General features: G+C 44.1%; 1 protein-coding gene across 1 annotated transcript in view; it reads left to right on the top strand.

Annotated features, from left to right (window-relative positions):
• Window positions 1–17,073, top strand: part of LOC140191234 (proto-oncogene vav-like) — a 185,487-nt gene extending 168,414 nt beyond the window's left edge. Inside the window, exons 21-27 of the mRNA XM_072248435.1 lie at window positions 1,102–1,167; window positions 3,897–3,928; window positions 6,576–6,692; window positions 9,507–9,594; window positions 13,703–13,817; window positions 15,850–16,001; window positions 16,708–17,073. Of these exons, the coding sequence (XP_072104536.1) occupies window positions 1,102–1,167; window positions 3,897–3,928; window positions 6,576–6,692; window positions 9,507–9,594; window positions 13,703–13,817; window positions 15,850–16,001; window positions 16,708–16,764 (627 nt within the window). The 3' untranslated portion in view covers window positions 16,765–17,073. The remainder of the gene's footprint in view (window positions 1–1,101; window positions 1,168–3,896; window positions 3,929–6,575; window positions 6,693–9,506; window positions 9,595–13,702; window positions 13,818–15,849; window positions 16,002–16,707) is intronic.
• Window positions 17,074–24,647: the final 7,574 nt, after the last annotated feature.

Raw genomic sequence — 24,647 nt, 5'->3', positions numbered from 1 at the left:
CTCTACACCCAAGAGGCAGGGAGAGACAAGGCACTGTACCTTGAAGCTCCATCATCCAGAATTTGGCAACGTTTTTTCAGCTGGCAAAGGCCTTTTAACGTTTTTTTAAAATTTCTCCAGTTATCAGAGATATTTTCAAAATAAATTGAATAGGTTCCAATATCTAAGATTGTTGGGCAACACAAATCATTTAAAATATGATTTAGAGAAAGCATTTTCCCTTCTCTACTGTGTCTGGTGTTACCACTCAAAAGATGGGCTTGCTGTTCCTGTGACAGCCTGCCCTGGGATGAAGTACACTGCACCTTCTCTTCAGCAATCTTCCGCTCCGTCTCTGACTTAAGTCCAATGAATGAGGAGACAGACTGATGCGTAGGCACCTAAGCTTCAACATTTTTCCACAGCACAGCACTCCCCTGTGTATGCAGTGTGCGGGGACGGTCTGACGCGTAGGACGGTACAGTAGCATAGCGGTCAGTGAAACACGGTACAGCGTCAGCGTTTCGGGTTCAATTCCTGTTGCTGTCTGTCAGGAGTTTGCACATTCTCCCCATGAACGTGTACGTTTCCTCCAGGTGCTCCGGTTTCCTTGCGTAGTCCAAAGACCTACGGGTTGGTACGCTAATTGGTCACATGGGTGTAATAGGGTGAAGTGGGCTCGTTGTACCAGAAGGGTCTGTATCTCTAAATACAAGTAAACATGCTCTGTGGTGTGATGATCAAAGCTGGTGATACCGGCTGCAAATTTGGACCACACTGTCCCAGGAAACCTGTGGACTACCAGCCTGATGGAGTTTAACTAGAAGCTGCAGGAAGAGAGGGAAGTGCCCCCTCTCATGAGATGGGCCCAATCCTGTATCACTGGGGGGTGGGGCTTTCTGGAGGAGGGGGTAGCAGACAAACATCTACAACATTGCACAGGACTCATCAGGCATGAGGAGATGATTTGAAGCTGACTCGGTTTCTCTGGGCTGTCTCTGTGAGCTCTCAGTTTTTGTGATATTGAATGCATCTGAGAGCATTAGGATTCTTGCTTTCACTTGCCTTTCACGGTAATACATCAACATTGGCACTAACATTATATCATTCACTCCCTTTCAGGGAAGAAACACGTCCACGAATGACATTGGTTGGTTTCCGTGTAATAAAGTAAAACCCTTTCTTTCTGTAAGTAGAAAATCTAGACTTCTATATATTACTGTAAAGGAAATGGCCATGTTTGAAATAGCCAGATTCTTGTGACATGACACTTGCTGCAGGAAAACTAAGCCTTGTTGTCAACCATGTGGACATCGAGACGCTGTGATAGCCTCTTCCTGTACTGTATTATTTTTGCTTCTGAGAACTGACGGACAGCATAATCTGTTTGTGGTAAGGGTGGGACTAATTGTAGTGAAATGATTAAGCATTTGATTCCAGAACTCTGAGGACCTGAGCAACACTCAAAGTTCCAGAGGGACTCAGCAGCTCAGGCTAGGGAAGAAAATGAACCATTGATGTTTTGGCCTTGATGACCTTCATAAGGGCTGAAAGGAAGGGGGCAGTACCTAGAATGAAAAGGAGGAGGGAGGGCTGACAGATTCTAGATGAGACCAGGTGACGTAGGTGGGGGAGGGGAGATGATGTACGAAGGTGATAACTGTAAGAGGTAAAGGACTGAAGAAGGAGGACTGGTCTTACCTATCAGCTGCCAACTTGTACCACAACCCTCTCCCCACCTTCATATCACAAACAAGAGAACACCTGCAGATGCTGGAAACCCAAGCAACACACACAAAATGCTGGAGGAACTCAGCAGGCCAGGCAGCATCTATGGATAAGAGATGTCAATGTTTTGGGCCGAGACCCCACCTTATTCTGACCCTATCCCCTTCCTTTCCAGTGCTGATGACCTGGTGAATTTCTCCAGCATTTAGGATTCCAGTTGCCCAGCATCTGCAGAATCTCTTGTGTCTTCGGGGTGGATTATTAGAGGCACCCCTTCCTCTCACTCTTCTTGGACACAAGATATTACTGTTTCTACCACAATTAATCTGGGTCAATTGCCATCTTCCACCAAATGATTATGGGCAGAAAAGATACCAGGAGGAACTGACAAATAACCTTACTGGTAAATCAAGAAGATGATTCCTCCAAGGGGATCCCAGTGTATGGAGGGATATGGTCCAGGTGCAGGTCAGTGGGACTAGGCAGAAAAATGGTTTGGCACAGCCAAGAAGGGCCAAAAGGCCTGTTTCTGTGCTGTAATGTTCTATGTATCTATGACCCAGAGAGCTATGTTGGCTGGAGTCAGAGCTTTATGCTTTGGCTCTTGGTACAATCACCATGCCAAACAGGCCAAAGGGGAGAGGCTAGATTAAGAGTGGTCTAGCAGTCCTCCAGGTTCGAGGGTTCAGCTCAGGGCTAACAACCCTGACTGGTAAAACTAAACTGTTATGGAAACAGCAGTGAACAATCCTTCTGCATCTCTGTGCGATGATGTTTCCGTAAGTCTTCTTAAGGAAACTTGCATGACTGCCAATACCGGACAGAGATGGAGACCCTTCATTGCTGTCCTAAATGCCAGAGGCATCATGGGCAGTAAGTGGGTAAGGAGAGATGAGAAGGGAAAGGATAGATGCCAAAAATAACTGGCAGAGTGTGAAGGAGGAAAACTTTAAAGTTCTGAATGGATGTACTTGCACCTATCTTCACCAAAGAGGGGTTAATGTAGGTATTGATATTAAGGATGAAGAATGTAAGGCATTGGAGATGATGAACATGTAAAGGCATTGAGCGTATTTAAGGGTGAATAAATCACCAGGCTTGGATAAAATGTACCCAAAGAAACAAGGGAGGAAATAGGGCAGTCTTTCTCTTTGTTTTCCAAAGTTCCTTTGGTCTGGTGTCAGAAAACTGAATGGTTACTGATGTGGACAGAAAAGAGGAAGGTTGTATGTTGGTCAGTAGAGATCCCCTTAACCTAGTGGATCAAGGAATCTATAGACAAGATACTGTTGGTTTTGTTCATGATCATAATGGAAACCAACTAACTCAAAGTTCAAAGTAAATTTTATTATTAAAGTACATATGTTACTATATATCATCCTGAGATTCATTTTCTAGCAGGCATTCACAGTAGATACAGCATAAAGTCAATGAAAAACCACACACAACATGGTAGCGTAGCAGTTGGCTCAGGGTATTGGAGTCAGAGTTCAATCCCAGCGTCCTCCGTAAGGAGTTTGTACATCCTCCCCGTGGAATGTGTGGGGTTTCCCTTGGTGCTTTGATTTCCTCCCACAGCCTGAAGATGTACTGGTTAGGTTAATTGGTGATATACATATTTATATTTTCACATAAGTGAGAAGTTTAAAATGTTAAATAAAACTGCAGAATGCTCTAACAGCCAGCTTCACTGACGAAACTCAGCTAACCACATCCCTCTGCCCAAATCCCATGCAGTAAGCAATTTTGGAATTATTGCTGAGAGCACAGCCTAACATTTTTGAGTTTGGATCAGCTGATTATCTATGCACAAAGTTAAAACTGAACAGGTGTCAGACACACGTCGCTGCCAAATACACTCTCAGTACTCACTGTCACCCATCCCCTCCTACACCCCCTCAAGGGGGATTAGCGAGGTGAAAGTTAACAAAGAAAACACTCAACTGTAATCACCGTTGGTTCTCAACGCCAATACACTGACCATCAATGTATCCCACCGTTAACGCATACAGTGCCTTTTCAGTACTCAACACCAGATGCATTCCCCAATCCCCAGGCAATCTACCTTCACTATATGCTCAAAATAATTTTTAAAAATTCAGATTAAAAACATAATAAGCTACTAGGGTTAAAGTATTTAGAAAATAAAAATGGCCCATATAGTTTTCAATGTGCTTTGTATCTTGCAGGCTCTTGCGAAAGACTATTCTGGCTATTCATGGTAAGTACAATATCTCAATTCAGTTCAAGTTTAAATGTCATTCAACCATACATGAATACAGCCAATTGAGACAGTGTTACTCTGGGGTCCAAATTCAAAACACAGTCTCGGCAGTCACACAGAGCCTGGGCGCCATGCCACACCGCCCCCGGTGGAGTGCTCCGGTCACGATGACTACCCAGGCGACCTGCGATTTGAGGCTCAGTCCACACACATACAAGTCAACAAGCACATATAGAGTATCAGTGAATATACATATATTTTACCTGACCTCCCAGCCCATCAAAGTCATCAGTCGACCACAATAGAATGCACTGACCCCAATGCCCACCAGGTGACACCGAGGTTTGAGAGCCAGTACAAGAACATATAGAATGTTATTAAAATACAACCACACAAAATATATATGTGTAGAGTCCAGGCCCTTCAGTCCATTGAAATGTTCAATCGACCACAGCTGCACCACGCCACACCCGTGGAGGGCACCAGCTCAGACGCCTTTCCCCTGCGGCTGTAAAGCAGGCGGCCCTGTGGCCTGAGGCGCTAGATCCATTGATTTCCATCTAAAAATCTGCAGTCAACCACGACTGCAGAGCTCGTCTTATGCCGAGCGAAATCCTGGGAGGGCGGCACTATGCTGCCCCCTCAGTAGAGCGCGCAGGCTTCACCTCCTTGCTCCCAGCAGCTGCAAAGGGGCTCGAGGCCCAGTCTTCGCCATGACCGAGGCCGCACGGATTCCCCACCGTATGTGTGCCCCTGCTCTCATCTAATAAACCAGTGAATCGAGCGTGCGACTTGCCAGAATAACAACGTCCAAAGGAGTCTTGCAATCACAAGAAAAGCGACCATGATGGCCACTTGCTATTTGACTGTGAGTCTCCATCAACACGTTGTGCTGCTCCTTCATCTTCTCCGCCAAAGGGCAACTCGCTGCTGGGTTAGACCTGCAGTACGCACAGTTCTTAGTGCATAGCAGGACCTTCCAATCATTAGAAATAGAGCAGCAGCACATTTGTTGACCCCATAGAAATTGCTGCAACCAAAAAGCACGCATCTTTTTATTAAGAATAAACTGGTAGAGTCTAACCTAGATGACGTCGGTTTAAGGTGAGAGGAGAAAGTTTGAAAGGAGACTTGAGAGGCAACGCTTTTCACACCGAGGGTGGTGCACACATGGATGAGCTGCAGAGAGTGTTGTAGGTACAAGACAATGTGACATAGGAGCAGGGTTTGAGTCTGATTTATTATCCATCTCAACCCCACTCTTCAGCCTTCTCCCCAAAACCTCTGACACTCTTACAAATGAAGAACCTGTCAACCTCAGCTTTAAACCTTCTCAATGACTTGGCCTCCACTGCAACCTGTGACAATGAATTCTACAGATTTACCACCCTCTGACTAGAGAAATTGCTCCTCATCCCTGTTCCAAAGGGATGTGTTTGTATTCTGAGATTGTGCCCTCTGGTCCTAGGCTCTCCCACTATGAGAAACATCCTGTCCATGCCCACTCAGCTTTTCTATATCTGATAGGTTTCAATGCAGAACGTACAGGTACAATTACAACATTTAAAAGACATTAGACAGTATGTGGTCAGCTAGAGGTTAGAGCAGGGATTCACAGACCCTTTGCTTAATGGTATTGTTTCATAGAAACATAGAAAACATAGAAAACCTACAGCACAAAACAGGGCCTTCGGCCCGCAAATCTGTGCCGAACATGTCCTTACCTTAGAACTACCTAGGGTTACCCATGGCCCTCTATTTTTCTAAGCTCCACGTATCCATCCAGGAGTCTCTTAAAAGACCCTATCGTTTCTGCCTCCAGCGGCAGCCCATTCCACGCACTCACCACTCTCTGCGTAAAAAACTTACTCCTGACATTTAAGATGGAGGTTTCACTGGGAGCTCCTCCCTTCACCCAGATCCCAGTCTAGCTCTCCTCCAACTTGATGGCATGAATATTCTTGAACTTACAGTAATTGCCCCCCCGCTCCTTCACCATTCCCCATTCCCGTTTCCCTCTCTCACCTTATATCCCTATCGGCCCATCACCTCCCTCTGGTGCTCCTCCCCCTTCCCCCCCCTCCAACAGCCCCCTGTCCTCTCCTACCAGATTCCCCCCTCTCCAGTCCTTTTTATCTCTTTCAACTTCCCAGCTCTTTACTTCACCCCCTCCCCCTCTCCCTGTTCCACCCATCACCCACCACCTTGTACATCTTCCTCCCCTCCCCCCACCTCCCCGCTCTGACGCCTTCTCCCCTTGTAAAGAAGGGCCCTAGCCCGAAGTAATGACTGTTTGCTCTTTTCCATGGACACTTCATGGTGTAGAAAAGTTTGGGAACCCCTGGTTTAGAGCAATATGGGCCAAACTCGGGTGAATGGGACTAGTTCGTGTTGGCACCATGGTTGTAAATGACAAGCTGGACCAAAGGACCTGCTCCCTTGTATAACTCTGTGATTCCATGACTCTCATGAACATTTCATAATTAAACCATGTTTTACACTGCCCAGGCTGGAAGTATACAGTGTGCAACAGGAAGTGTTACTGTTCCGCCTCACTGGCTCTTTCCATTTGATGAACAGCACACCCCTTAACAGAGAAGGCCAAAGGCACCTCTAGATTAACCTTGTCCTTGATCTCCTGCAGGTACGCTGGTCCAATGGAACGCGGTCAGGCAGAAGCCATGTTGGGCAGTCGCTCGGACGGCACGTACCTAGTGAGGCAAAGAGTAAAGGACGCCGGGGAATTCGCAATCAGCATCAAGTAATGAATGATAATTAGCACGGAGTGTGGTTGTAGAAATATAATCTCAGAATTTGCGGTTTATTTCCTGCTGGCTTTAGAGTCTGAGTCAATTCCCTGGTTACAGAGGGTGTGCAACTGAATTCTCTAACATTCAGGAAAGTCTGGTAATTGGTTTGTTTTTGTCACAGGCACTGAGATAAAGTGAAATTCTTTGTACTCATGCCATCCAAACAGATCATTCCATACATAAATCCATCAGAATTAGAATCAGATTTATAGTCATAGACGTATGATGTGAAATCTCTTGTTTTGCTGAAGCAGTGCAGTGGAAAGGCATAAAATTACTATAAATTACAGAAGAAATAGACCAGAAAAAGGAACGGTGAGGTAGTGTTCATCGACCATTCGGAAATATGATGGAGGAGGGGAAGAAGGTGTTGCTGAACTATTCACTGTGGGCCTCTAGGCTCCTGGGCCTCCTCAATGATGGTAGTAATGAGAAGAGGGCAAAAAGAGTAGTAACAAAGGAAACACATTAACAGAATGCAAATACCTGTACACCTCCTCATTAAAGCAAATATCTAATTAGCCAATCATAAAAGCATACAGACATGGTCTAGAGTGGTTGTTCAGACCAAACATCAGAATGGGGAAGAAATGTGATATTATGACTTTGACTGTGGAATGATTGTTGGTGCCAGATGGGGTGGTTTGAGTATCTCAGGAAATGCAGATCCCCTGGGAGTTTCATGCACAACAGTCTCCACAGTTTACATAAAATGGTGTGAGAAACAAAAAAGTAAAATCCAGTGAGCAGCAGTTCTGTGGGTGAGGGACGTCAGCTGAGAATATCCAGACTGGTTGAAGTTAACAGGAAGATAACAGTAGCTCAAATAACGACATGTTACAGCTGTGGTGAGCAGAAAAGCAACTGTGAACACACAAGTCAAACTTGAAATCGCTGGGCTGCAGCAGCAGAAGACCACGGATGTATATGTACTCGGTGGCCACTATGTTAGGTACAGGAGGTATCTAAGATAATGGCTGCTGAGTCATTATTAACAAGCTTCACATAGTGTGTGTGTGTGTTTCTAGAGAGCTAATCTGATGAAGTGCATCTTATTTATAACAGAGTATTGTTGTGGATAATATTCAACTAAACATCCATTAGCCCAGCTAATCATCCAGGTTTATAAAGGGGGCATCCATCAGTAAGGGCCCTCATCTCCAAGGTCATGCCTTGTTCTGATTGCTACCATCAAGATGGAGGTACAAGAGCCTGAAGACACACGCTCAATGATTCAGGAACAGCTTCTTCCCCTCTGCCATCAGATTTCTGAATGGCCATTAAACTCATGAACACTACCTCACTACTTTTTCATTTCTTACTTGAGTTAACTAATTAACTACTAAAGAAGGGAATGAGGAAAACCAGGAGGGGCCATGAAAAGACCTTGGCATGAAAAGACCTTAAGATGAACCCCAAGACCTTAAGATGAACCCCAAGACCTTGGCCATGAAAAGACCTTAAGATGAACCCCAAGACATTCTATACATTCATCAAGAGCAAGAGGAAAACTAGGGAGAGTGTGGGATCACTCAAGGATAGAGGGGAACATTTGCTTGGATGCAAAGAACGTGAGTGAGGTACTTAATGAGTACTTTTCATCAGTATTTACCAAGGAAAAGGACATGGAGGAGATCAGTGCTGAGTATATAAATATGTTAGGGCATTTAGAGTCAAGGGGGAGGAAGTGTTGGACTTTCTGATGAAGACAGGGGGTGGTTAAAGGGACTATTCAAGCTGGAGGTTTGTTGTTAGTGGTGTTCCACATGGGTCTGTGCTAGGGCCTCAGCTGTTCACGATGTATTTAAATAACTTGGATGAAAATGTAGATGGGTGAGTTCATAAGTTTGCAGATGATATCAAGATTGTTGGAGTTGTGGATATGTAGAAGACTGGCAAAAAAATACAGCATGATATAGACTAGTTGCAGATATGGGCTAAGAAATGGCAGATGGCGTTTAACCCAGATAAACATGAAGAGTTGCACCGTGGTAGGGCAAACGCAAGGAGCCAATACACTGTAAAGGGCAAGATCCTTAACAGGGTGGCTGAGCAGGGGGTTTTGAGATCCAAGTGACTCAATGATCCCTTAGGATTTATCCAGATTTGAGCAGGTATTGGAAACACTCAGCCTCAGATGCAAAAACAGTTCCTATCGTAGGTTTTGTTAATGTTTTACGTTACTATCTTGGTCCAAAATGTCCATTGCTTATTTCCTGCCACAGGTGTTGCCTGACCTGCTGAGTATTGCGGGTGCTGCTTGGTGTTTCAGGTTGATGCCATTTATCAGAACTCTGAGGGGTTTGTGAGAAGGTGACAAATTAGGCAAAAGGTCACGGGGAATATTCTGTTAAAGACTGCTTTGGGAAAAGTTTCACTAAGAATTATTCGGAGACAAATTCGGGTAGTGTCGCTGCCTCGCAACCCCAGTGACCCCAGTTAGGTTTGCTGTCGGGTGTTTCCTGTGTGGGGTTTGCACACTCTTCCCGAGGAGTTGATGGCAATCCATTATAGGGAAAGGATTTCATAAGAATTACGGGATCACAGAGGAATGGGATTAATGGGTTTGCTCTGAGAGCTGGTATAGACTTGATGGGCCGAACGATCTATTGCGTCATGAGGAAAAGCAAACTAGGAAACTTGTTAGTCTACTTTAGCAACTCAATGTAACTGAATCTGCAGCTTTAAATGTATCACACATGATACATTCAGTGTAATGTGTTGAGACAAATTATCGCTGACATTCTCTCTCACTTTGTTGACAGGTACAATGTAGAAATAAAGCACATCAAGGTGACAACAGCAGACAGTTTATTCCGCTTGACAGACAAGAGAGCATTCAAGTCATTATTGGTGAGTATGAACTGGTACCACAGGGTTCATACACGTGCAGAGAGGTGTCTCATCTGCACTATGCCTACATAATCCACAGGCTATAACACTAACTACTCCTCGATGCTGACATTGCAACTCTGGTTCTATGCTAGTGTTCGTCTGGGGACTTGGAGAAGGTGTACAGTTCTGGTCATCTGCAGGATTCCCATTTCCATTCTGGCTTGTCAGTCCATGTCCTCCTCCTGTGCCACGATAAAGCCAATCTCAGGGTGGAGGAGCAACACTTTATATTCCTCCTGGGTAGCCTCCAATCTGATGGCATGGAGATCAATTACTCATTCCGATTAAAAAAAAAATTCTGTCCCACTTCCCCACTCTGTTCCCCACTCTGGCCCCTTACCACTTCTCATCAGCCTAGTACCTTTTCCTGGGTCCCCTCCTTCCCTTTCTCCAATGGTCCACTCTCCTCTCCTATCAGGTTCCTTTCTCTCTGGCCTTTTACCTTTCCTGCCCACCAGGTTTCGCCTATCACCTTCTAGCTAGCCTCCTTCTCCTCCCTCCACCCTTTTATTCTGGCATCTTCCCCCTTCCTTTCCAGTCCTGAAGAAGGGTCTCAGCCTAAAATGTTGACTGTTTATTCATTTCCATAGATGCTGCCTGACCTGCTGAATTCCTCCAGCTTTTTTGTGTGTTGCTTTGGATTTCCAGCTTCTGCAAACTTTCTCGTGTTTATGAAAAATTATTTTCACGTCCTGCACTCTTGAAATCTCAAATCTTCTCCCTTTGCAAGTCTAGTAGTGTAACTCCAATTGTAAAAAAATACTTAATTTTAAATCTGTGGCTTAAAATTTCAAATGCGTAATACTACTCTTCATTTTTGTGCAACTAGAATTCATTTCCTTTCCCTTCGAGAGTGGAAAAACAACAGCCCCTTCCAGGTCATGTCACCATAATTTTGCAGATTTGATGATGTCTTTCTAGATGTGATTGGCTTCTGTACGGTTGGGGTTTAGGTGTACAGGGGTACATGACGCCTGGAAGCTTTTGGTGTTGACAGTTTCTATCGTGCATGTGGAGAGACACTCACCACAGCGGATATGGTGCAGCTGCTCCTGACAGTGGAGTCATTTGTCCACATACATTCTGTGTACTGCGATGGTTAGACTAGTCAGTGACAGTGGGTGAGACCTCTCTTATGAACAGTAACATGAGGAGACATAAGACCAAAAGACCTTGGACCAGAATTCAGCCCATTGAGTCTACTCTGCCATTTGGTCATGGCTGAACTATTTGCCTCTCAACCCCGGTCCCCTGCTTTCTGCACATAACCTTTCATTCCCTGACTTATCAAGAATCCATCAAGCTCCGCTTTAAATACAGCCAATGACCTGGGCTTCACAGCCACCTGTGACAATGATTCACCACCCTCTGGCTAAAGAAATTCTTCCTCATCTCCATTCTAAATGGATATCCCTCCGTTCTGAGGTTGTACCCTCTGGTCCGAGACTTCCCCCCCCCCCCCATAGGAAACATCCTCTCCACATCCACTCTATTGAGGCCTTTCACTATCTGATAGGTTTGAATGAGATCCGACCCCCTCTTCTGAATTCAGTCTTCAAAAGGAGTAGCTTCTTGTACCTTTATGTCATATGAAATATGAAACCTGGGGTATTAGGGTGGGTCACACTTAGAAATACATCATCCAATCTGCAAACAAGAGTGATGACACCATCTGTTGTTTGGATTTCAGATTTAGCTGTTTTTAATCACATGTACATCAGAACATACAGTGAAGTATGTTGTTTGCATGAACAAACAACACATTTGGGATATGCTGGAGGCAGCCTGCTAGGGTCTTCACACATTCCAGTGACAGCATTGCATGCCCATAATGATCAACAGAACAACTCAGAATACATTTAAACAAAACACAACAAACAACAAAACAACTCCTTCTCTCCCTCCCGCCCAGCCACACATAACAACAGTCCTCCAAATCTAGAACAGGCCTCTGGGCCTCCAGGCTTCAGTCATTGAACTTTGACTTCTAATCGACCTTCATGCTCTGCTCTATGGTATAGACCCCTAGACCAACCAATGTGGAGGGCTGAACACCTGGCTCGGACCTCAGGAGCTCCAAATCCCCATCAGTCATGCCTCGTGTCTCCTGCTCACATGGACAATGATCCCAGGACAACTCACCCATGGCACAACCCACTGAGTACAGAGCATTGGTCTGATCTGTGCCTGCACTGCATCCCCAAAACCTAAACTCTAACCTGACCTCAAAATCACTGTCACTGTCCCTCAACATGACCACCAATTTCCCTCTTTGTCCCCAAAACCATTCCTAAAAACTTCAAAAAACAACAAGTCTGAGCCATGATCTTGACAGACTGCAACTTAGCACCATCTTTACCAATCAGCTACAGGATAATACAGACAGCACTGTTGTACATCTGAATTCAAACACAACAGTTAGCAGATGACACACACAAAATACTGGTGGAACACAGCAGTCCTGACGAAGGGTCTTGGCCCGAAACGTCGACTGTACCTCTTCCTATAGATGCTGCCTGGCCCGCTGCGTTCCACCAGCATTTTGTGTGTTGCTTGAATTTCCAGCATCTGCAGATTTCCTCGTGTTTGCGAGATTAGTAGATGAGTTTTACACTTTACTTTGCAAAAGGAGAAGGTTTAGGAGTAACTTTTGAAAGAGCGTTGGCCATACTGGAGGAAAAGTTTTCAGCTGCCATTCAGTTATAGCCGGAGAATAGGAATGATTGGATGATTCTTTCAAACAAGGCACCACAAGCTTGACAGGCTGAATGGCCTCTTCTTGAGATGACAGTAATTCAATGATTTACCAAAAGGGAACATCTAATTGAGCGATATTTAAACAGCTGAGCAAGGTTCACCTTAGTCCTCAGTATGGAACTTTGCACCTTTGTCACAACAACACAAAAGCTTTATGGAATATAGATCGGCCCTTTAAAGATTAGCTTTATCTCTCACGTGTACATCGAAGCATACAATGAAACACTATGTGTTTGTATTAACGACCAACACAGTCTGAGAATGTGCTGCCGGCAGCCCACAAGTGTTCACCAGCAGAGCATGCCTGCTGCTTACAGAACCATGTGTTTTTGGAATGTGCGAAGAGACCAGGCACCCAGAGTAAATTCACATGGTCACATGGAGAACGAGCAAACTCCTGAGAGGCAGTGGGAGAAATTGAGCCCAGATAATTGGCACTGTCGAGCATTACGTTAGCAGCTACACCACCATGCAGCCCATGAACTAGCTCTTTGGCCCACAGTATCTGTGCTGAACATGATGCTGAATTAAACCAATTGATTTCTGCCTGCACATGATCCCCGCATAGTCACGCGTCTATCTAATAACCTCTTAAACACCGCTATCAAATCTACTTCCAGCAGCCCATTCTAGCCACCTACCACTTTCTGCTTAAAACAAATTTACCTCCCCCCCCACCACCACATCAACCTATAATGCACGTCTCTAGTATTAGGTATTCCTATCCTGGGAAGGAGATTCAAACTTCCTACGCTATTGATGCCTCTTACAAATTTATAAACTTTGGATAAGCATTGGAAGTGAACAGGTCTCTCCACCTCCGATGCTCCAGAAGAAATAATCAAAGTTTGTCTAACTTCTCCCGATTATTGATTGCCTCTAATCCTGGCAGCATCGTCTGCACTCTTTCCAAAACCTCCATATCCATCCTACAATGGGGTGACCCAAAACGCACACAATAGCTGTTATAAATTCATTATCATTATAAATTCAATATAGCTCCTCTCAGACCCAACTAGGTTCAACAGCATGATAAAAAATATTATTAATTCAAAGGATAAACACAAGAAACATACTAGCCCTAATCTTTGTAATGTGGGAGGAAACACATGCGGCGAGGGGGAGAACAGACCCACTCCTTTCACACAGCGGAGGGAATTGAACAAGTTTACACGAAGCGCTATGCTACCTTGCTGCCCGTTACTTTCATCTTGCATCATGTTGGCAGTGCGTGTCTATCTGTTGAATCATTTTGTTGTCCTGTCACCTTTACCAAACTTAATCAATTACGTATTTGTGGCCATTGTAGGATCTGGTGGAATTTTACCAACGTAACTCTCTAAAAGAATGCTTTAAGTCGATGGATACGACTTTACAAAATCCTTTTCAAGAACCCGAGAAAAGAATGGTTCCGAAATTGCCAGGTGAGCTGATAGTGCTGAGAATGAAGCAATCATCTCCTGTTCTCCAGAGAATGTTTGTTCATGTGTTTCTATCCACTACCAATCAATTTGGACACAATAAACACTCAAAAAACATTTGGATCAGGTAGTATTTGCTCTCATTGACCGAAGAACTTTCAGGTCTTCCTCAGAATACTTGATGGGACTTTATTTTATGAGAAAGCTGAAGCCACCTAATTTTCTGGTTTTGTCCAAGAGGCCTGGAGTGTCTGGTTTAAATCTCATTGTTATATAAATGGAGAATGAAAAGATAGTAACTATTAAGCTGGTGTATTGTTTTTAAAAAAATCAGGTTTTATAAAGCAAAGAACTTCACTGTTATATGTGTCTCCAAACTGATAGTATTATCATAAAGTCGAAGGGGTCTATGCTAGCCCTCACACATGCACTTTCAATGATCCTCCCCACATTCTCAACAACTCCTCCCGGATTCCACCTCGCACCTGCAAATGGGAGCTGTTTACGGCAGGCAGTTAACCTGCATGCACCTGGGATGCGGGAGAAAACTGAGCACCTGGGGGAAACCACAGTGTCGCAGGAAGAGTGTGCAGACTCCGCGGAGACAGAGCTTGAATTCAGGATGGAAGTCTCCGGAGTTCTGAGGCAGCAGCTGTACAACTGTGGTTGATCCTTCATTTCCCCCTGAACCAACCTGTAATGCTCAAAAGTCAAAGTAAATCTGCCATCAGAGTATGTATATGTCACTATATACTACCTCAAGATTCGTTTACCTGTTGGCTTTTATAGGAAAATAAACAAATACAATAGAATTTATGAAAACTATACATAAAGACTAACAAACAAGCAATATGCAAAAGACAAATTGTGCAATAAATGAATACATGTACATATAAATAAATAGATACTAGACAAATAAATATATAGATAGATAAAAGATAGATAGATGGGTGAGTTAGTACATTTACGGATGATACCAAGATCGGTGAAGTTGTTGATACTGTAGAAGACTGGCAAAGAATACAGCACTATATAGATCGGTTGCAGATATGGGGAGAGAAATGGCAGATGGAGTTTAACACAGATAGGTGTGAAACGCTGCACCTTGGTAGGGCAAATGCCAGGAGACAATATACTGTTAAGGGCAAGATCCTTAACAACGTTGCTGAGCAGAGAGATTTTGGGATCCAAGTTCATAGTTTCGTGAAAGCAGCTACAGAGGTCAATATAGTGGTTAAGGCAGCTTATGGAATGCTTGTTTTTATTAGTCGAGGCATTGAGTTCGAAAGTCAAGCGGTTATGCTACAAATTTATAAAACTCTAATTGGGCCACATCTGGAGTATTGCATACAGTTTTCTGGTTGCCCCACTATAGGAAGAATGGTGAGGTTTTAGAGAGGGTGCAGAAGAGGTTTACCAGGATGCTGCTATCATGAAAGGATGGATAAACTGGTTTTCTTTTCTCCCTGGAGCACTGGAGGCTGAGGGATGAAGAGAGGCATAGATAGAGTAGACAGGGAGTATCTTTTTCCTAGTATAGAAATGTCTAATACCTGAAGGTGAGAGGGAGAAGGTTCAAGGGGGATGTACAGCTTTAGTTTTTTACTCCGAGAGTAGTGGATGCCTGGAATGTGCGGCCTGGTATGGTGGTAGAGGGAAATACATCAGAGGCTTTTAGAGACGTTTGGATAGGCACATAGATGTGAGGAAGATGGAGGGATATGGACATGGTGTAGGTAGGAGGGATTAGTGTTTTGGTGTTTTTGATTTGCTTTCTAGTTGGTTCGGCACACTATTGCGGGTCGAATGGCCTGTTCTCCTGTACGATTCTATTTTCTATAAATAATTGAATAAATAATTAGATAAACAAGCTAATAAATAAAATTATACTGAGAATTTGATTTGAAAATGTGTCTGTAGGTTGTGGAACTCAAGGGCATTACAGAAGAGTGCTGAGCCCATGATGTGCCAGCCTGAATTCTGGATCTACCCACCCTGTACAGCAAAATGATTATTGTAATTCTGCTTGTGCCAGGGGCCAGCTTGAAGTGCTACGGGACGGCAAAGGTTCGGTACGACTTCTCGGCAAGGGACCGCTCGGAGCTAAGTCTGAAGGAAGGAGATGTGGTGAAAATTATTAACAAGAAGGCGTCACCTGGATGGTGGAAGGGGGAAGTCTATGGCAAGGTCAGTATGAAAAGCACCCACAAACAAGCTGCCTCATTCTCCCCTTGCTTTCTGCTTACAGTATGAACTGAATGTTCAGAATTCAAGTTTATTTGCCTCATGTGCATCAAAACATACGATTAAATATGTTGATTGCATTATCTACCAACATACTTGAGGGTGTACGGGGGGCAGCCTGTAAGTCAGAGTCATGGAAAAGTACAGCACAGAAAACAGGCCTTTCATCCTATCTAGTTCTGCTGAACCATTTAAACTGCCCGCTCCCATCGATCTGATAGTCCTCCATACCCCTACCATCCATGTGCCTATCCAAACTTCTCTTCAATGTTGAAATTGAGCCCGCGTGTCACCACACACTCCAGCACCAACATAGAGTGCCCATAATGCTCAGCAGAACACTGGAAACAACAAGCAACAAAACAACAACAGGCCTCATTCTCCCTCACTCCCACCCGGGCAAATGCCCAGGGCACAAGGACAGTCACTGGATCGAGCCTGCGGACACCAGAGTTCGACCTCTGGAGCAAAAAGAAACAAGCTGTTATAGGAACTCAGCAGGCCGGGCTGCATCTATGGAGAGAAATGTTTCCCTCCACAGAGGCTGCCTGCTTCCTTCAGCACCTTGTTTGTTCTGAACTTCTGCACACGTCATCAGCTGGCAATTACAAGTGGCCCTTCTGTAACCCTATCCTGTCTTTCTTTTCAGGTCGGCCTATTCCCTGCCAATTACGTAGAGGAAGATTATTCAGACTACTGCTACTGAAGGACTTTTGTCTTCATCATTGTTTATGGAAACATTTTCCCCAGACGCAAAGATAATGCTACATCAGGACAAAGATTCTTCTATGTGGTTGTCCTCATCCAGAATATTACAATGTCCTAACCATCTATGTATTAACCTCCAGTCCCATTGTGAAGCTAGAGATAACAAAAAAAACTAAGAAAATTGGGTTCTGTAAAGTCCCAGAACCACATCTCTGTAGTCTTGGACTAAAAAGAAATCCACTCTTTCAGATTGAAGAATATTTTGATTTTTCTGTATTTATTAATACAGTATAAAATATCCTTAAAAGGAGTCTTTGCTTTTTTTCCCCCCCATGGGAAGGCTGGTGAAAGAACAGACTGTCTTAGGGAAAATAATGAATTGGATTTTATTTAACAGCTCAACTATACCAAAGATGATTACAAATTTCATGTAGTCACTCTTATGATAGGCTTTGCATATGTAATGGGACTTTAGATATTTGGCCTTGGGGCTTGATAATAATTGAGTCCCATGAACTTAGTAGAGGGGTCAGCAGTCTGCATAGATGGAGTACTACAGTCTTCACACTGGTGGGGTTGGAACCAAAGTATTAGTCCAGGACAATGCCGTGATTTTCAGGGCAGCCACTTTAAACACAAAAAGCTCCTGGTTTAAAAAAAAAATCAATCAAGTCATTAAAGAACAAACAATGTCTGCTGAGTGGCCACTTTAAGTGCACGAGTGGAACCCAGTGTGGTCTTTAGCTGCCGTAGCCCAGCTGCTTCACACTTCAACATGTTGTGCCTTCAGAGATGTTCTTCTGCACATCACTGTTATAATGCGTGGTAATTTGAGAGTGTCACCTTCCTGTCAGTTTGAACCAGTGTGGGCATTCTCCTCTGACCTCTCTCATTAACAAGAAAATTTTGCCCTCAGAACTGCCAATCACTGGATGTTTATCTTTCTTTCACACCATTCTCTGTAAATCCCAGAAATTGTTGTGCTTGGAAATCCCAGATGATCAGTAGTTTCTGAGATATTCAAACCACCCCATCTGGCACCAACAATCATTCCACAGTCAAAGTCACTTAGATCACATTTCTTCCCCATTCAGACATTTAGTCTGAAGAAAAATTGAACCTCTTAGCCATGTCTGCATGTTTTTATGCATTGAGTTGCTGCCATGTGATTGACTGATTAGATATTTGCAGTAACGAGTAGGTGTACAGGTGTACCTAATAAAGTGGCCACTGGGTGTACATTAGTATTGGGTGCAACTTAATGCAGAGAATTCTTACTGACTCAAGGTGATACCTTCTTGCTGTTCCATGATGTGGACCAAGGCCCAACATTGAACATCTGGTGTATATGAATATCCCAAGTGGTCAGTAAAAAGAATTTCTGATTATTATCCCAACTTGAACTGAGAAATGACAATAACTTAATATAGAGCCCAATCCAAGCTCTGACCCTATCTCTGATTGTAAGACAGCTGCTCTGGTGGCAATCCGGAGACTTACAACTTCTGTTGATCAACAATGAAGCCAATTCTCGACTGCAGCCTCCATCTCAGTGGATAACATTGCAGCATCATCTGATGATAACTGAGTTTTATTTAACACCTTCTTTGCCATCATCTTTCCCAAAGAGGATTACAAACAGTTTCTGAAATGTAGTCACTGTTATGATAGGTCTTACATATTTAAAAGAACTATTGTGGGTCGCTCCCATGGCTTCCTGACTACTCTGTCAATGTGGTTAAGAGGTCTGTACTGCACGGAAAAGATATATGGCCACAGGCAGCACAGCTGCAAGTTAGTTCTGCTTTGAATGAAGCCCCCATAGTGTGCATAGAATTGCAAAAACAGAAACAGTTCCAAGTTCAAAGTTCATTTATTATCAAAGTAAATATACATTACACAACCTTGAGATTCATCTCCTGACAGGCAGCCGCAAAACAAAAAAAACCTCAAAAGAACCCATTAAAAAAAGACCACCAAACACCCGGTATGCAGAGAGAAAAAAAAACAAACGTGCAAGCAGATAGGGTTCTGAACAAAGAGTCCGTCCGCAGACCCTTAGTTCAACGCAGAGCCAAGCAGTGAAGTGAACCAGCCCATCCCTCACCTCAGGCCCCGACACCCTGGCCTTTTCAATCTGGCCCGGTGCTTAAATCATTGTCCAAACCCTGGGTTCTGTTGCTTCGATATGCTCTGGGGCTTGGACCCCGCTGCCTCAATTCAGCCTGATTCAGTCCAGTACCTGATTTGATTGAAACTCGGGTCTTCTTCGCTCTCAACAACAGGCCGTCTGCTTCACCTCTCCTCAGTTCTGCCATATAAAGTTCCCTCCAAGTCCAAAGTGAAGTTACAGGCTATTGTTTGCGATGATCATTTACCGGAAAAAGAGTGATTAATAAAGTGTTTAGCTGTTTTCTGGTCACCAGCCAGAAGTCGCTGAGATTCACCAGTGCGATCTTAAACCAAAAGATGAATCATCACCTTCAAAAAGGTCTGGAGCACCTGCAGGTCAAGAGCATAAAGGAGACAAAATGTTATGAAGAAATGCAGAAATATTTAAATGCAGGGGTTGTCATTATCATGCCTGATCTTGTCCTTACAATATTTCCTTATGACATAGGAGATTGCTTGATCAATTAATTTTATGCTGATTTACAAATAATGTATTCACCACCAAGTTCCCCTGTAACCTATTCTCCCCAGACTGAGTCACTGAGCAATACAGGGGTATACAGAAGCAGGGGTTTTGGCCGAGATGGACCAGCTGATCACATGATCCTCCCTGCTGGTCCCGGTCACTCATGTTCATCTCATAACCCTCCAAGCCCTTCTCCTCCATCAACCTATCCAAATGTATATTAAACGTTGCGATTGCACCAGTCTCAACCACTCCCTCTGCTGTTCCAGCTCCCTTTGTAAAGAACTTTTAAATTTCTCCCCTCTTGTATCCTCAACTCCCAGATTCTGCCACTCACCATCACATAAAAATGAGGTATTGAGATAAGCCATTTCCAGAGCCAAAGACATGTGGACACATCCTTGGTTTCCTTTTATCATCCTGTGGTATGTTTACAATGGCCATCCAGGTTCATAGATGATAAATAAACTTACATCATCTTGCGTGGGAGAAGAGAAAACCATGCAGTGAATCCAACTCCATTCAGGCCTTTCAACGAGGTAGCAAAGAAACTGAGAACGTTGGACTTCAGAGACATACAGGCTTGCAGATACTGGAGTCTGGAAAGCACAGACAAGCCAGCTGGAAGAGATCAAAGTGTCAGCTAGCACCTAAGGGAAATGAACCTTCAAGACCTGAAAAGTCGACTCTTCTAGGACCTTGGTCTTGCTGGGCAGATATTAACCTTGACTAGTGCCAGGAAACATTCAACAGTTGAAGCAGGATCTGTGGAAAGAGACCCATTTCCCTCTCCACAGACTGCCTGGCCAACTGAGTGTTTCCAGTATTTGCAGTTTGTAGTTCAGGTTTGTGATACGTTTGATCTTTTTTACCCATAAAATCTGCTTGTTAAAGAATCATTCACAGTTGTTGGGCCACTTCATGGAAGAACTAATGTTAGCTCAGTGCTAGTACCTAATCATGATCCATTAACATAATAACAGGACTATCAGTTTGCATAGATTGAGTACTCAATGGTATAATGCTCATTATCCATGTCACTTTTGATTGATGTATGTGTTTTAAGTCTGGATATAATTATGGATTAAGTCATATGATGGTGGGAAGGCTCAGAGAACATGAATTAAAAATTTAGTCACTCTTATTAATACAGTTCTCTTTCCCTGCCCAGCAGCCCTTTAGGAACACCATCAGCATAAGGACAATAGCAGTTCTAGATGTCCAAGCACCATCTCACTAGAGATACCTACTTTCTTTGTGTGAATACATCTGAACAAGAAACTTAGCCTTTGGGTTGGTCCTCTCAGAATTGCTTTAAAATGGACATTTTTATTCCAAGGCATTTATTTTGCCCTAAACTTGTTATGAAATAAAATCTCTGCAATGCTGACTTTAAAATCCTGTAGTGTACATGGTGTATTGTACAGTAGTCTTGTAGCTTTTGATGAATACTAAAAGATATTTATCATTTATAAAGGCCAAAGTACATTTATCATTAAAGTATGTATAAATTATACAACCTTGAGATTCACTTACAGGCAGCCACAAAACAAGAAACCCGAAAGAACCCAACGTTAAAACAAGACCAACACGCAATGTACAGAGAAAGAAAAAAATCATGCAAACATTAAAGCAGACATTAGCATTCAGAATAAAATTGAGTCCATAAAACTGAAGCCCAGAGCAGCCAGAGTAGTCCCATAGCCATAGCCTCAGTCTCAGTTCATCACTCAGCGTGCCAAATCACGACGAAGCTCACAGACACTAAACCTGTAGCATGCTGAGCAGGCCACAGCCTCAGTGCCAAGGAGAGTAGAGTAAAACATCAGAGCAGAACTGGGCTCAGCACTTACTTCCCAGTCCCCAAACCCTGCTTTCCCAGTCCATCTGGCCCAGTGTTTAAATTGCCCAGGTGCCAGGTGGTCTTCTGCACTGGGGTGTTTTCTGGGATGGCCTTTTCTCGACATCTCCAAATCACCCTGGTGGGCTTAGATGGATCCGACCTCATTCCTGGTTTCCGTGGACTGTCTCCGAAGCAACGCCAATCCATTCATGCCAATTCTAGCTCCAACTCTGGCACTATCTCAAACACACCTGGACCATGCTCCAACTCCATCTCACACCTGCACCCCTCCACCCTCAGACCAGCCTTGCCTTCGCTCACCTCTTCATTGTTTACGGTGATCGCTTACCACAATTTTCCACAGAAAAAGTGTTATTAATAGAATATTTAGTTGTATTTCTTTCTTTGAAAACCACCTCAGTAGTGTCAGAAAATCAGAGAAGTAGGGGACAGAAACAGGCTCTTCAGCCCATCTGGTCCATTTAACCTGCCTGCTCCACACCATGGCCTTCCGTACCGCTACTATCCAAACTTCACGGAAATGTTGAAATTGAACTCACATGCTCCACACACACTGGCAGCTCATTCTACACTCTCACTTGGAGATGAAGATCAACATTAGTCCCTGGGGAATCCTATTGGTTACACCTCATTCCTATTTTTGAAAAGATATTAAAAGTAGACTAGATAGGAAAAACTGCTTCAATTTTCAAGTTTTGAAAGCAAATTAGGATCTTGAACAAAAATTAATTCTTGGGAATTTCTGAAGGATGGGACAAAAGGTTAAAGCAAGCCCCAGGGGCTGATTGGCCTAATCTACTCATGCTTTTAGACATTATGATACCTCCCTAGTGAGATAGCAAATAGTTGGTGCTGCTCCTCACAGTTCCAGTGACCTAGACTTAATCTTGACTTCTACACTCTCCCTTTGATCTTTTATCCTCTCAGCATTTTCTTTGTTTCTGGTCTTGGTCTATAATTCCCAGTTTCCATTTGAAATGATGGGGTAAAATCTCCTACCTTAAAATTGGTGGGGTGTCCATGGAAAACCCATCAATTTTAAAGTTGTAAATGTAATGGTGGTAACAAATTTTAAGATAGTAACATATGTATAAGGAACACCTGAATGCTCTGGCCCTGTACAGAATGATGGCGGATCTCTCTGAAACCTACTGAATTTTAAGGTGGCAATCAAATGAATTTGGATGACAATTCAGCTACCATCTCCAGTGCCACCTCCCTTGCAACACTACATCAATTCCTGGGAGACTGATGACCTTTCAACCTCAGTGGAGTCTCCAATTTCCTCAACGCAATGAGAAATATGTGGTCTGTTCCTGGCAGCCTCCCTCCCAGCACTTGTCCCTGCAAGTGGCTTACGTGCTACAGCTGCCCCTACACCTCCTCCCTCACCTCCATTCAGGGCCCCCATACAGTCCTCCCAGGTGAGGCAACGCTTCACATGCGAATCTGCTGATGCTGTCTATTGAATCTGGTGCTCCCAGTTCAGCCTCCTCGACACTGATGAGACCTGCCATAAAATGGGGATCGCTTCATTGAGCACCTGGGCATCATCCACCACAAGTGGGACTTCCCAGTGGCTTCCACCTGTTCCAGGATGGGGCCACCCTCAAAGTGGAGGAATAACATCTTGTATTCTGTCTGGGTAGCCTCCAGCCTGACAGCATTAATATTGATTTTTCCTCCCAAAATAAAATCCCCACCCCCTTCCTTTATTCCCCACTCGGACCTTTTGCCTTTTCTAACCTGCCTATTATTTCCCTCTGGGTCCCTTCCTTCTATGGTCCTCTCTCCTGTCCTATCAGATTCTTTCTTCTCTAGCCCTCGACCTTTCTGACCCCCCTGGCTTCACCTATCACCTTCCAGCTAGCCTCTTCCCCTCCCCCACCTTCCTATTCTGGTGTCTTCCCCCTTCCTGGTCAGTCCTGAAGGAGGATCTCAGCTTGAAATGCTGACTGCTTACACTTTTCCATACTTGCAGACTGACTTGCTGAGCTCCTCCAGCATTTTGTGCATGTCGCTTTGAATTTCCGGCATTTGCAGACATTCTTGTGTTTATGGTCTGTTTCTATATTTGTTGTTTGCCTCATCTTGCATTCACCTTCCTCTTTCCTGATTAGTGTTTTGGTTCCCCTTTGCCAAATTCTGAATTTTCCAAGTGCAGTTTTATTGTCTCTTGGCAACATTATAAACCTTCTCATCAGCTCCCTCAAATGCATATGCTTCCCTGTTATTTTGTGGAGGCTGATAACTCAGACTGGAGTTAAGAGACAGACTGGGAACTGAACATCAACATAGAGCCAGGACTTATCCTACAACAAGCCAAGACTCAACTTCATCTCCACACCAAGGTGGGATAGGTCTCTCCATCAGGTAACAGTAGAACAGCCAGACTTACCCAACAGAGGCAAGGCCAAGACAAGAGAGGTCCCCCTGCAGGGCAACAGCAAAACAGCATGGCTTACCCCATGGAGGCAAGGACAAGGAGGCAAACGCCAAAGAACAGACAGTTCCATCTCTGCTTCAGAGAAGCTCCAAGCCTCAGTTCAGCCAGCAACCTCAGCTAGCTACAGAAACAGTCAGATCCCACCTAGCTTGGAGTGGCTGGCAGCCACTCAGCTGGCCCAGGAAACAGCCAAATCCATACTGCAGACTACTCCAACAAGTGGCAACAAGGCTCCATGAAGCAGTCATCCTCCAACCAGGCCTAGAGATCACAAATGGTTTCACTCACCTTCTAACAGCAGATTGCTCCAAGGGGGACTGACAAGACAAACCAGCCACCCATACTTAATCCCAAGGCTACTTATATTGTAAGCCCAAAGATGGGAATGATTAACTTGATTATTAACTATGATTAACTTAAACAAGGGACAGCTGGAAGACCCGGAGTCCTGAGTCCACGGACCGGACCGTGAACCGGAATGTAGATTTCATGGACCGGACCATGACACCTGGAGGTCTTTCCCTTTAACTTGGCACCTAGCTCCACGAACTCCCTATGTAGAACCTCATCACTCATTCTACCCAAGTCATTGGTACCCACATGGACCACGACTTCTGGCTGTTCACTCTCCCACTTAAGAATCCCGAGGATTCAATCCAAGATATCCCGGACCCTGGCACCAGGGAAGCAACATACCATCCGGGAATCTTAAGCACTACAACACCGAAACAGGCCCTATAGTCCATCCAGCCCATTTCAGACTGGTCTGCTGTCTAGTCATTGTACCTGCACCGGAATTATACACAGCTCTCTTTATCGCTCTCATCCACGTACCTCTCTTAAATGTTGCAATTGAATTTGTTTCTACCACTTCCACTGGTGGTTTATTTCACACGCTGAGTGAAGAAGCTCCTCTCAGATTCTCCTTAAATA

The sequence above is a fragment of the Mobula birostris genome, chromosome 32, assembly GCF_030028105.1.
Source record: "Mobula birostris isolate sMobBir1 chromosome 32, sMobBir1.hap1, whole genome shotgun sequence".
NCBI classification, from domain to species: Eukaryota; Metazoa; Chordata; class Chondrichthyes; order Myliobatiformes; family Myliobatidae; genus Mobula; species Mobula birostris.
This window is presented reverse-complemented; position numbering and strand designations above follow the sequence as displayed.